This window comes from Eupeodes corollae, chromosome 1 (assembly GCF_945859685.1).
Source record: "Eupeodes corollae chromosome 1, idEupCoro1.1, whole genome shotgun sequence".
NCBI lineage: Eukaryota > Metazoa > Arthropoda > Insecta > Diptera > Syrphidae > Eupeodes > Eupeodes corollae.
Genome location: NC_079147.1, coordinates 287,425,900 through 287,440,126, shown reverse-complemented (window position 1 = coordinate 287,440,126; position 14,227 = coordinate 287,425,900). Strand labels below are relative to the sequence as shown.

The following is a 14,227-nucleotide window of genomic DNA, read 5'->3' as shown; positions in this document are numbered from 1 at the left end:
TCGGTAAAATTAGATTTTGTCCCTATTCATGGGACACAAAAAGACAGATACTTTTTATGACCTTCTTCGGAAAAACCGTCAAAAAACTTGTATTTATTAACATAATCCAACATTTTTCTTCGCAATATAAACTTAATACGTACCGAATTCATTTCACATTTGTGTTTTTTTTTTCAAAAAATATAAGGTTTGAAAAATATTTTTAAATAAAAAACGAAAAAAGCTTGTCCCTATTCATGTTTCATATTTATAATGTGGAATCTTAAAATGTTGTCAATTTGGTTTGCAGTTTATGTCAGTATTTCGAAACGGACAATTTCTATTGCAATTTTGGTCAAGAAATGTAATTTAAATGATAAGACTATTCAAAGGCAATTTACGTTTTGAATTTGATAAATTAGAATAACTTTGTTGTCATTGAAATGATTACCATTGTTTTGTTTTATTAATAAACCGAAAAACAAAAAACTTATATTATTAACTTTCCATTCAAAACTATAAGAAAACATAAATTTTATACAAACAGATATTATTTTTAATAGTCCTTTATTTGGTTCATTCTTATATTTTTCTTAACTCTTAACACTTCCTCATTACCAATATATAAATTATATATTTATGTAGTTTTAGGTAGGTATAGAAATTTGAATGTTTATTTATTATTTAGTATTTTCTTTTTTATTATTTAGGCACACTTAGCATCAGAAATAAACTTAAAAATATAGATTAATATTTTCTTAAGAAAAGAAAAATAAAAATAGTGAGCAAATGTTTGTTTTTGGACGTTTTGGTAAGTGTTTTTTTTTGAATGTTTGAATTCATATATAATATATTTTTGTTATTTTTTGTAAATAGTGGATATACTTAGGTTTCGAAAAAAATAGGACAACAAAAATAATAATTTAAATATTTTACCTATAACAAGAGTTTGTTTATTGTGTTTGTTTTTTTTGGTATTTTAACAATGTTTTTTTTTTTTACTCAAAATAAATTTTTGTAAATTATTTATATAAAAAAAATATTATTTCTTATAATATAAATTTGTTATATTATATTATTATACTCAATACAAAATGTTTTTTTTTTATTTCTTTAATGTTTACAATAAGTCTTCTACTTTCTTCATATCTCCAAATCGTTTCTTTTGTTTTTTCTTATACATACTCTTAACAATTTCATTGTATACATCTTTTTTGTAAGGTAATATTTTTCTTAAACGAAAAATATATATATATTTATAGCTTAGTTTAAATTTTTTAAATGAAAACAAAAATAATTAACATAGAAAAATGCTTTGACTTAGAATATAACTCTTAAATATAATATCTTATTTGGTTAACATCTAAGGTGTAGTATTTTTACACTTGAATATCGTTGAGCTTGCTTTCGCTGCCTGAGTATTCGGATAGGAGGGTTGAAGCTAGTTCCTTTCGGGCTTTTTGTACAACCCAGATCATAAGACCAACTCCAAATATTACCTAAAATTATATTTAAATTTGAATTTGAATTTAATGTCTGTTGGGTAAATGTATGTATATTTTTGTATTGCATATTTTAAGGCACTTCTTTTATGATTTTTTTTCTGTACTGCAAATTTGAACTTTGAAGACTCACCTCTATTCCAAAGCTTATGTACCCTGTAACAGCGGTTCCATGGTTATTTAGAACTTCATGCATAGATCTTAGTGTAGATCCTAGGTAGACATTTATCGTTTGAGCAGGCAGTAGGCCTAGAAATGTAGCCGTATGATAAACTCGAGGGTGAACTGTGCTGATCTAAAATGACAAAAAACAAGATATTAGAATTAGTCATGTGCATTACTTAATTAGCTTTTTTATTGGCAATGGCGAGAACAATGATTTAATTCAATCAAGTTTTATAGATCACGAAGTATAAAAAAAAGTATTCCCCCACAAAAGATTGCCTTTTTTTCAATGACCATACACGATGTTAGTGTTTGATCAGAGCAAATTGTTTGGATGGCCACAAATGGAGGCTTTAGGACATAAAAGGGGAGAAAAACAAGACAGGTTTACACAAATTTTATTTGTTTTTATTTAACAAAATTTGGTGAACTAGCTTCTGCCACTTAAAGGGTGTATATAAACGGTGATTTTTTAAGAGCTTGAGAACTTTAAAAAAAAAAACGCGTAAAATTTGCAAAATCTCATCGATTCTTTATTTGAAACGTTAGATTGGTCCATGACATTTACTTTTTGAAGATAATTTCATTTAAATGTTGACCACGGCTGCGTCTTAGGTGGTCCATTCGGAAAGTCCAATTTTGGGTAACTTTTTCGAGCATTTCGGCCGGAATAGCCCGAATTTCTTCGGAAATGTTGTCTTCCAAAGCTGGAATAGTTGCTGGCTTATTTGTGTAGACTTTAGACTTGACGTAACCCCACAAAAAATAGTCTAAAGGCGTCAAATCGCATGATCTTGGTGGCCAACTTACCGGTCCATTCCTTGAGATGAATTGTTCTCCGAAGTTTTCCCTCAAAATGGCCATAGAATCGCGAGCTGTGTGGCATGTAGCGCCATCTTGTTGAAACCACATGTCAACCAAGTTCAATTCTTCCATTTTTGGCAACAAAAAGTTTGTTAGCATTGAACGATAGCGATCGCCATTCACCGTAACGTTGCGTCCAACAGCATCTTTGAAAAAATACGGTCCAATGATTCCACCAGCGTACAGACCACACCAAACAGTGCATTTTTCGGGATGCATGGGCAGTTCTTGAACGGCTTCTGGTTGCTCTTCACTCCAAATGCGGCAATTTTGCTTATTTACGTAGCCATTCAACCAGAAATGAGCCTCATCGCTGAACAAAATTTTTCGATAAAAAAGCGGATTTTCTGCCAACTTTTCTAGGGCCCATTCACTGAAAATTCGACGTTGTGGCAGATCGTTCGGCTTCAGTTCTTGCACGAGCTGTATTTTATACGGTTTTACACCAAGATCTTTGCGTAAAATCTTCCATGTGGTCGAATAACACAAACCCAATTGCTGCGAACGGCGACGAATCGACATTTTACGGTCTTCAGCAACACTCTCAGAAACAGACGCAATATTCTCTTCTGTACGCACTGTACGCATTCGTGTGGTTGGTTTAATGTCCAATAAAGTAAACTGAGTGCGAAACTTGGTCACAATCGCATTAATTGTTTGCTCACTTGGTCGATTATGTAGACCATAAATCGGACGTAAAGCGTGAAACACATTTCGAACCGAACACTGATTTTGGTAATAAAATTCAATGATTTGCAAGAGTTGCTCGTTAGTAAGTCTATTCATGATGAAATGTCAAAGCATACTGAGCATCTTTCTCTTTGACACCATGTCTGAAATCCCGCGTGATCTGTCAAATACTAATGCATGAAAATCCTAACCTAAACAAAATCACCCTTTATTATGTATAACTATTTATAACTGACATGATAATTATCTAAAGCTAAGTACTAATGTAAAGTAGAACGTAAAACCCTACAATATTATCAGTGCTATGACAGTAGCTGCAAATGAACTGACAAAAGAATTTAATAACGGGTTATCCATTTTGCGGTTTTAAAATCATAGGGCTGGAATTCGACATCTGTCAAACTAAGCTGTTGAACCATTCATTTTTTGGGTGCCATTTACAAATTTTTAAAACCTATTACCAAAATATCGTTCTTTAAAATTAGATTGTGGTTTACATAATCTTCCAACTACTCAAGCAAATGTCAAAATTGTGAAGCAATTTGAAGGGATTGGATTTGTTATAGATATTGTAAGGCCAGTGAATTGTTACGCTCGTACTACTGAGCTGCCAAGGACTCAAAAGTGCCAATTCCTATAATTTAGTATTTTGCATTTAAATCTACACCTACATACGTATAAAATCAAGCTGACACAACAACTGAAGCCAGCTGACCATTTACAACTTCGTACATACGGCTAATGGGTGCTTGAAGAACAGGCGGTGGACAGCGATTTTTCGAACAAAATTTTCTTCAGCAACGAAACACATTTCTCACTCGTTGGGTATGTTAAGGAACAAAACTGTCGTGTTTGGGGTTCTGAGAATCCTCAATTAATTGAAGAGAAGCCATTACATCCACAAAAAGTCACTGTTTAGTTCACTCTTTGGTCCGGAGGTTTGATTACTTCAAGACCTTACTTCTTCGAAAACGAGGATGGAACGACTGTCAACGTCAATTCGGAGCGTTATAGTCATATGATAACCGACTTTTTTTTGCATGCTTTTTAAAAATATTACTTGGAGAATATGTAGTTTCAAGAAGACGATGCCACATGCCACACAATTCGAGCGAATATCGCTTTATCGCAAGCGACATTTCCTGGCCGCGTAATTTCTCGTCGTGACGATATCAACTGGCCACCAAGATCATGCGATTTGACACCGCTGGACTTTTTTGTGGGGCTAAGCGAAAGATAATGTTTATGAAGATAAGCCTTTAACTGTTGAGCAGTTAAAAACCAACATTCGTCAAGTTATGACTGATATATCTCCCACTGTGTGTGAAAAAAGAGTCAACGCTTGCAACACTTCGCGTTATGGTCTTATAAATGATGTAGTGTTTCACGCATAAAGTAAACGTTCAAACTTTATAATATAAAAGAATTATCATACAAAAAATGTATACTATGTATTTTATTAACGTTCACGTTTGAAACCGCAAAATGGATAAACCTTTGTCTATCGAAAAAGAAATGTCCGTTTACACGTTTTGGTAGATTCTGTTCGAAAGTCCAAAAATGAATGGCTGATTCGCTCAGAGGGTTTATTATGACAGTTAAATAATTGTCTGCAATTATGTAAATGTCAAATATTTTTAACAATGTAATTAATTTTAAAACAACATAAAGGGTTTGAAGGTAAGCAAAAAATTTGTTGTATCAGATTGGACAGCTTTTAAAAAATATCATTCTTTAAATTGAATTACGGCGAAAAATACTGCAATGTCCCAAAGGCAGTAACAATTTTTGGTCATTCGTAAAAAACATGAGGAATTCTTCCTCTTCCCCTGTCCCTTCTCGTTGTCAATGACATTCCTTTAGTTAGTTCTATTGATAAAGTCAACTTATTTGCAAAGCAAATAAATCAAATGGGGTGGCGCAACAGTCCGTTGTGAACCAGGGCCTAGTGACTTACAACTCTTAACCATTCCTGTGTGCGAGTACTGTTGTCAGGAATGGAAGGGACCTACAATTTTAAGGCCGAATCCGAACGGCTAGTTTTGAGAAAGCACTTTTTCATGACAAGAATTACTCTTGAAGGATTTGTCAATTCCTCGCAAGAGGCAGTACCCGCGAAAATTAATTTTTTTTTTTTTTAAATTAAGTTATTTGCAAAGCAGTTCGCCGAAAATTCCACCTTACCAGACCAATCTTTTTTCGTACTCAAACTGTGGCGAGAGTTCTTAAAGATCTCAACATTCATAAATCCGCTGGCTCAGATGGTATCCCCGGTATTATTCTGAAGAGTTGTTCTTCCGCCAGCAAAACCACTGCGTAAACTTTTCTGGTTATTCTATTTTTCTGGGCTCGTTCCGAGTAGTTGGAAAACTGCATTTGTTCAGCCAATCCCAAAAAAAAACCGAATCTTCTTCTCCCACAAATTACCGACCGATAGCACTACCGTCCTTTCTTTCTAAGTTCATGGAAACGCTGATTTATTATCAGCTTAAGAAATATCTTGAGGAAATAGCTTGCTTCTTAATTACCGGTAATACGGCTTTCCTAGCAATAGGTACACTGGTGATCTCATGGTTCATCTCACCGAACAGTGGAACAAATGTTTACATCGTTTTGGAAAAAGTAGGATTATTGCACTTGATATTTCAAAGGCGTTTTATAAAGTTTGGCATCTTACTCTCTTATCAAAAATGCGTGCTTTTGGTGTCGACGAATCTCTTCTTCGTTGGATTAGAAATTTTCTTTCGAACCGTTCAATAAAAGTTGTTTTGGACGGATTCAAGTCTGAAACTCATAAAATAAATACTGGTGTGCCTCAGCGCTCCGTTTTATCTCCGACCGTCTTCCTCATTTTTATAAATGATTTCCGTGTGACGATAGTAATTTTAGCTTTTCATATTCGTTTCCAGACTCACGACCCTCCTCTTTGGATGTGGAACTGCAACGGCAAAATATGACTATAAAATAAATAAATTAGGTGGCGCAACAGTCCATTTGAGAACTAGGGCCTAGTGACTGACAACTCTCAACCATTCCCGTGTGCGGAGTACTGCTGTCGGGGATGGAAAGGGACCTACATTTTTAATCCGAATCCGAACGGCAAATTTGAGAAAGCACTTTTCATGACAAGAAATTCTCTTGGAGAATTTGTCAATTCCTCACAAAACGCAGTACCCGTGAAAAAAAACTTTAGGTGGCATAGGCAGGGATTGAACCCAAGACCATTCGCATGACCATCATGCCACAAGGCAAAATATGATTAGCTCATTGAATTCCGACCTACACAGCATTGTACAATGGGGAATGAAAAACCGTGTGGAATTTAATGCTTCGAAAACCCAATGCTGTCTTGTATCCTTAAAACGAGATAAACCCTCTTTGCCACTATCTATGAGTGGCACTTGCATCAACGAAACGGAAAATCTCGACATCTTCGGAATGTGCATAAGCAATCACCTTTTGTGGAGCGATCACATACGCGATATTGTCAAAAATACTTCAAGATGTCTAGGTTTTTTGAGACGTTGCAAGAAATTTTTCTCTCCGTGTGATCAGGCTACAATCTACAAAATCTGTGGGCTGGTGATCCAGTAACTTTTCTAAGCCTCTTGAACAGTATTCAAAGAAGAGCTTTTAAAATTATTGGTAACATATATATCATCAACTCGTTTACGTCACTCGAACATTGACGCACCTCACCCTTTTTTACCGTTATTTTAACGAACTATGCTCTAGTGAAATAGCCTGTTTCAATGCTCCCCTTAAACAATTTAACCATAATACCCTCGCTTCTAGGAATACACATCAGTTTACCCTTGAGCCCAACTTCGGCCGAACTATGAAGTACAGATATTCATTTTTTAGCCGTACTACGCGAATGTGGAACTCCTTTCCACGCTCTACACTGCATCAAAAAATTGCACGTACATCAATCAAATTCAAATAAAATTATTACATTTAATGCACTTATAACCTAATCCACGTACCGATTGACTTTATTTTGAACAAAAAATGATACATAGATGTAAGTACAGTATTAATAAGTAACACAAATTTCGACCTTTCTTCTTATAACTTTTTTTTTTATAAACATATGTTTCTATAAGTATAAAAAAATTGCACGTACACCAAACAAATGTACGTACACTGTTGTTTTTTTCTACAAAAATGAAATAACGGTTCTTTTCCAAGCCAAAAACTCGTACGATCATGAGATTGAATCTCCTACTCAGTCTGTTATGTTTAATTGATCTGGCTAAAAGTGTTTTTTTTTTGCGTTTTAAAAATTTTTTTAGTTATGGAATCATCACATAAAAAAGTTCCTATTGAAATAAAAAAACAAATTGTGGATCTTAAAAAGGATGGAAAAAGTTATTCTGAAATATCATCCATTGTTAAGAGATCAAAATCAACTATTCAATGCGTGATAAAAAATTATGAAAAAAACAAAAGCTTCGAAATGGCCCGAGGAAGAGGTCGAAAAAAAATTTTAAATGACAAAATGGAACGCAAAATCGTACGAATGGTGAAGGTTGACCCAAAAATAAGTGCTCCTAAGATAGCTGCAGAAATCACAGTAAGTCATGGAATATCACTAAACCCACAAACAGTCCGGAACGTATTGCATTCAAAGGGTTATCAAGGACGTACAATAAGAAAAAAGCCTTATATTTCGAAGAAAAACGTGCAAAACGTGGACTATGCAAATGCGTATGTTTCGAAGCCGGATGATTTCTGGAAAAACGTGATATTAATTGACGAGAGTAAGTTTAACATTTTTGGGTCGGATGGAAGAAGGTTTGTGTGGCGGCAACCAAACAAGGCCTTGGAGACAAAAAATATGCAGCCAACAGTGAAACATGGAGGCGGAAATGTCATGGTCTGGGGAGGGATGGGGGCTAGCGGGGTGGGAAATTTAGTATTTGTTGAGTCAACGATGGATAAAATGGTTTATCTGCAAATAATTAAAGATAACTTAAAAGCCAGCGCTAATAAAATGGGCTTAAGCGAGGAATTTGCATTAGTACAAGACAACGACCCTAAGCATTCCTCAAGGCTTGTGAAAGAATGGCTGTTGTATAATGTGAAATCGCAGTTGCCTCATCCTCTTAATCCCCAGATCTAAATCCCATCGAACATTTTTGGGATTATTTGGAAAAGAAAATCCGACAATCGGAAATAAGAAACAAAAATCAACTGAAAGCCGTTTTAAATGAAGAATGGAACAAAATTCCACCGGAAGTGACTTTAAAACTAGTCCTGTCCATGCAAAACCGTTTAAAGAATGTTATTAAGGCAAAAGGTTACCATACTAGGTACTAAACGAAGCAATTAACTAATAAACTTTAAAGTGTATGTGCAATTTTTTGATATTAATTTTAGTTTCTTCCCTTTTTGTTATTGTTTTTTTATTCCTATGAAGTCTATGTCACTGAATTTTATTTTGTTTTTACTTCTATCATAATAAAGAAAATAATTAATGAAAAAATAAATATATAATAAGTATTTTTGATAAAGTATGTGCATTTTTTCACTAAACAGTCAGATGTACGTGCAATTTTTTGATGCAGTGTATCTTTCTTTGCCATTGCAATGTTCAGAAATTTAAAATCATCTGACAAATGTCTGAGCTAAGGATCAAATATTTTCTTTTTGCAAATAATTACGTTTTTCTTAAATATTTTAATTCAGTTCTTGATTAGTTTAGTAATTAGTTGTGTGTATTGAAATTTTCTAACAGCAAACACTGAAATATAAGAAATATAGTGCTTAACTTATTTTAAAAAAGCATTCTGTCATTCAGAATTCAGAGAGCTAACGTTAATGGATGACGGTAGTGTTTCGGAAATTTGTTAAAACAAAAGAAGTTATTGGATCTCAATCCGGCCCTGTGATTAATTGACTGCAATCAATTGAGCTCACAGGCCAAGTGAGAGTGATTTGTGTAAAATAAAAATAAAACTTCAAAGCACTCATATTATATTTATAGATAAAAGTACAAAGAAAACAACAAAATAAAAATTGAAGACAATAATTGATTAACGTATGTACGCGAATATTCTTGCGAATAAAATGTATCTTTGTATATAAAGTACTCTTAAAATATGGACAAAAACAATTTAAAAAAGAATATATTAACAAGACAAAGGAGTGGCTGTGTTTGAATGAAGATTATTATTCTTATTACTTCAACTGTTTAGGTGGGTATATCATCCATAAATGTATTTTAAAAATATGAATTTTAAATAATAATAATGAAATGTTAATACGAAGTTAAGAAGATTAAAATAAGTGTAATTCATAAGAAACATGAACAATTAACAATAATTGATAATAGCTTCAAGGCTTAAATGACATTTATGAAAATATAAGTTCAAAGGTCAACAACATAAAACTAAACTGGAAATAAAAGCTTTAGCAATTTTTGAATACTTAGGAAATGTAGAGGTAAAATTTTGTATCAATTGCGAAGATCAAGATTACAGTAAATCCTGCTTAAGAATGAAACAGTAGAAGTATGAAATTATGTGAATAATTAATGCAATGTCGTGATAAAATTAACTTTTGGGGAATGAACTGTTATAAGAAGTTGTTTACACAAATTGTATAACATTATCCAAGAATTTTCCTGTAGAAAATTATAAGTTATTAGTTACTAGCAAACGCAGCGAACTTCATTTCGTTTTTTGTAACTTTTCGTTTGGGTATTAAAAGATGATGATATTTGAAAAAGAAACATTTTATTTCATTCCACAACAGTAATGAATTCATTTCGATTACAAAAATGAAGTGTAATTTAGTTGAACTTCTCTAAGTCAAAAATGAAATGAATGAATCCGAAGTAAATACTGAATCGAAGCGTTATATTTGTCCGCAAATTATCCGTTTCATTGAAGTGCTCTATGGTAAACTACATTTTTTGATTTTTGATCTGACGTTAACACAAATAAAGCGGATGGTTTCCCAATTCGTGAACACGTACAGCCCATGTGAAAAACAATGATTTTCTAAATTATTCCTCAAACACTAAGCGATTGAACTTACGACTTGTTAATTGTCATTGCGAACGCAAGGCGAACAATTGCAAACGTTTCAAGTCAAACGGAAGATCAGTCGGAATCATCGGTATTCGAGGAATACACACGTGTTCACCTGCGTACTTTCCTTTATAATGGTTGCCTCAATCAAATTCGACATAAGTCTTTTCACCGCCCCTACAGTTGGATGAACCTAAATGTTAAGTTCTTGCCTACTTAAATAAGAAGACGATCCTTTCTATATTAAAATTAATTTATTAATTCAAGTACCTTGCTTAAGTATAGGAAAATTATGACCTGAAGGTTTGGAGGTTATCGCACAAGAGAGAGAAACTACAAGGTATTTTTGACAGAAGGAAGTCTATCATTTTCATCGCCAGGGTGCGTTGGTGTTAATATAGATTGCTAAGTTCTGGGTTGTTAAATACACAACAGTCTTCCCCTCTTAATTGTTTAGTAACCCAACCGCTCTACAGGCTTCTTAACGCGACTGCTTCTTCGAACCGTGGGTGCTACTTCAGTGTCTTTGTCTAAATTATCTGCTTCCTTCGAGATTGATGGTGATGGTTGAACTACTCCTTCACTCCAGGATTCATTGGGCTTAGGTGATTGCGTCACAGGTGACTGAAACTCATCACCAGATGTTTGTATCGGCGAATTTGTTGTAGGACCACCGCATGTGGGGCTAAGCATAGGAGCAGAGAGCACCTCTGGATCCTTCGGTGCTTGTTTTTCATCCACGTTACACTTCTGAATCTGGTCCAAATGCCTTCTCCATAGCTTCCCGTTAACATTAATGAAATAATGGAAAAGTCCGTCTTTACGTACTATTTTCCCAAACTCCCACTTTCTGTCCTTGCTAGAATACTCTCTTACTTGAACCTTATCTCCCGGGTAATATTGCACACCACTTGGATAAGGCCCGTGTAGTTTCTCCTTTACGTTGTCGATGGTGTTTGGTCGGATCAAATCCAATCTGATGCGTATATCTTGCTGGAGAAATAATTTACAGGGTGCCACTCCGGTTGTAGAGTTTGGTGTCTTTCTGTAACGCATAAGATAGTTCGAAAGCTTATAAGCAATGTTACCTGGGTCGTTAATCATTTTTCGGAGAGCCACTTTCATATTTTGAACAAACCGTTCAGCTTGACCATTAGTGGCTGAATGGTATGGAGCATTAACTTATGATTGATACCATTTTCTTTTAAGAATCTCTTAAACTCCCCCGAGGTAAAAGTAGGCCCATTGTCACTGACCAATGTCAAGGATAGACAATATCGGGCAAACAGGTCACGTAACACTTCGATTGTCCTTGCTGCTTTCATGCTATTTATTTGAAAAATTTCTGGCCACTTAGAATGTGCATCGACCACAATTAAAAAATATTTTTTCAAAAAACGGTCCCGCAAAATCAACGTGTACCCTTTGCCATGGGGTTGATGGATATTCCCATGGATGTTGAATCCTTTGCGATGATTTTTGAACGCTTCTGCAGGCCATGCATTTCTGGGCTAAGTCCTCGATGTCAGTGTCAATGTGTGGCCACCACACATAGCTTCGTGAAAATGCTTTCATCTTAACAATCCCCACGTGAGCAGTATGTAATTCTGCCAGTATAAGTTCCCCCAGTGTCTGAGGAATCACCACCCGATTGTTCCTGAGAATTGTACCATTTGTTAGTGAGAATTGATAATCTTTACCTTCGAATCCAGCTGTGTCTAATTTTTGTCCCAGCACTAAGTTGTTATACACCTCCTTTAGAGCTGAATCTCTACATGTCTCCTCAGCAATTCGTTTTTGGGTAACAGGAACAACGTCTATTTGCTTCATTTGGTAGTAGGTTACGTTGTCATCATCTTTAGGTTCATCCAGCTGTAGGGGCAAACGAAAAGGTCGAGAACCGTTGCAAAGTCGAGATGGATTCAAATTGCGCAATATCATAATCACTGAACAAACTTTGAGTTGCAAGTTATGTGGTGGAAATCCTGGTAACTCCAGAGAGGTTAAAAACTCCGTTGGATAATTTACTACATCATAGGGATTTGTATGTCACCAAATCTTCAGCGATTTTTGATCAAATGGTGGAATTCAGTGCGTGTACACCATTATTCTTTGCGGCTTTTCTTGCTCGTTAGCTTAACGAAGCATATTTCTGCTAATTCTCACTAATTTTTGGGAAAGCATTTTTTAATAAGATCTAATTGAGAGTCTACAAATCGGCAAAAGTCGTTGGTAAGAGTAATTAATCCAGTTGTCGCATCAACTGGCACTTTTCCATTTCCAACAGCTAACAATTGTTTGGAAAATTGTGTAGCATTTTGATCATTTTGAAGTTGAACTCTCATATTAGTTGTAAGCGATATTCCACAAAAGTGATACCTTAAGGCAAGCAAGAATTACTGGCAACGTCTGCCTAAAATCGCCTGCCAACAATATCATCAAGATGTTGTTACTTCGTCGAAGATCCTTCGGGGTGAAGTTAAGTGCTTCAAGTGATTTTTTATTTGCCATTGTGCACTCATTCTAAACAATGAGCTTGCATTGCATCAACAATTTTCCCATTGCACTGGATCGGGAAATATTGCATGTTGGAGTATCAATTGTGTTTAAATTGAGTGGCAACTTAAGCGCAAAATATGCAGTACGATTGCCATCTAGAAGAGACCGCAAGGCCGCAATTCCAGATGATGCTAACGCCGAATAGTGGCCAAAATCAATGAAATAAAAAATGTTTTCCATGTTTCTCCAGGTGCGTCCAGGAAGAATAGACCACCAGTATTATTGTCTACCGCTTGTATTAATGTTCCGTATACTTGTTTTTGCAGTTCATTAAGCAGCGCACAGTATTTCGAACGAATTCCTGCAATGTATCAGCATTGTATTGCAGCTTTCGGTTTAATTCGTGTCGCAATAGAATCATTCATCATTTCAAGGATGAATAGTGTACATGCGACCTAGCGCATTACTGGAAAACACCTGTGGCCAATCTGGAACTGGGGTTCCTTGTTTGCGACGTTGTTATTTCTTTGTTGATTGATTCCAAGTGTAAGACTTGGACAATTCAACGTACATCAGCGTCGCAGCGAATGGATCTGCTTCACAAATTGCAAAAAAGTCAATGTTGTCGATGGTGGTTTCTCAGCTCTTTGTGCAGCATTAAAAAATGAACGAAACTCTTTGTCCATTTTTTTTCCAAATGCACTGCTAAATGTAAGACTGTGGGATATCTTTCGTGAATGTGAAATGGCAATAATCGCCACAATGCTTCATTAGTACTGACGTATCTGCCCATTTGGAAGTTATTGATTTCGTCATTCGCATTTTCAGACGAAATATCAAACACAGCCATGACCCTGATTTTTGTGACGTACTTGCACAAATATTTGACTGATTTAGCCGAATGACAACTCTCAACGTTTGCATGTGTTTTGAAAATTCATAATAACAGCGGGTAATTAGGTACAATTAATTCATTTCCGATCTCAATCTCTTGATTTTGAACTTTAGTTCGACCATTATCTTCTTTTTTTTTTCGCCGATAAACTGGATACCGTTTTGTGCACTTTGTCGCCCTTAAACCGTCAAAAAATTTAAAAATTTTCAATTCCACAACTCGGAACTTTTACAATATCTTTCTATGGGAAGCTAAACGAATTCACCGCTTTTCTGTTGAATTTTTTCCTGAATTTTGTGTGCTATAAACCTCACGGAGCCCGAGACCTTTCTAACGAATGCAAAACTGTGGAAAATGGTTCGTGCGTTCCGGAGTTAAAACGTCACTAGGGAAAACCCGACTTAATTTATATAATAGATTATGACTTTTATAATCAGGCGTGTTTAGAAATATATTTCAGAGAACTAAAAAACATGCCATGTAAACGTCAGAAGATAGTGAAAATTGCATTTCTGAACGGTTAAAATCAGAATTGATGAACACTTCATATGGAGTTCCTATATTTACTAATTTTCAGTAAAACACGGTTGTATGAT

General features: G+C 34.9%; 1 protein-coding gene across 1 annotated transcript in view; it reads right to left on the bottom strand.

Annotated features, from left to right (window-relative positions):
- Positions 1 to 1,160: 1,160 nt before the first annotated feature.
- The window catches only part of LOC129939157 (transmembrane protein 64), a 45,746-nt gene continuing 32,679 nt past the window's right edge, over positions 1,161 to 14,227 (bottom strand). Inside the window, exons 3-4 of the mRNA XM_056047059.1 lie at positions 1,615 to 1,776; positions 1,161 to 1,478 (exon numbers count right to left, since the gene is read on the bottom strand). Of these exons, the coding sequence (XP_055903034.1) occupies positions 1,359 to 1,478; positions 1,615 to 1,776 (282 nt within the window). The 3' untranslated portion in view covers positions 1,161 to 1,358. The remainder of the gene's footprint in view (positions 1,479 to 1,614; positions 1,777 to 14,227) is intronic.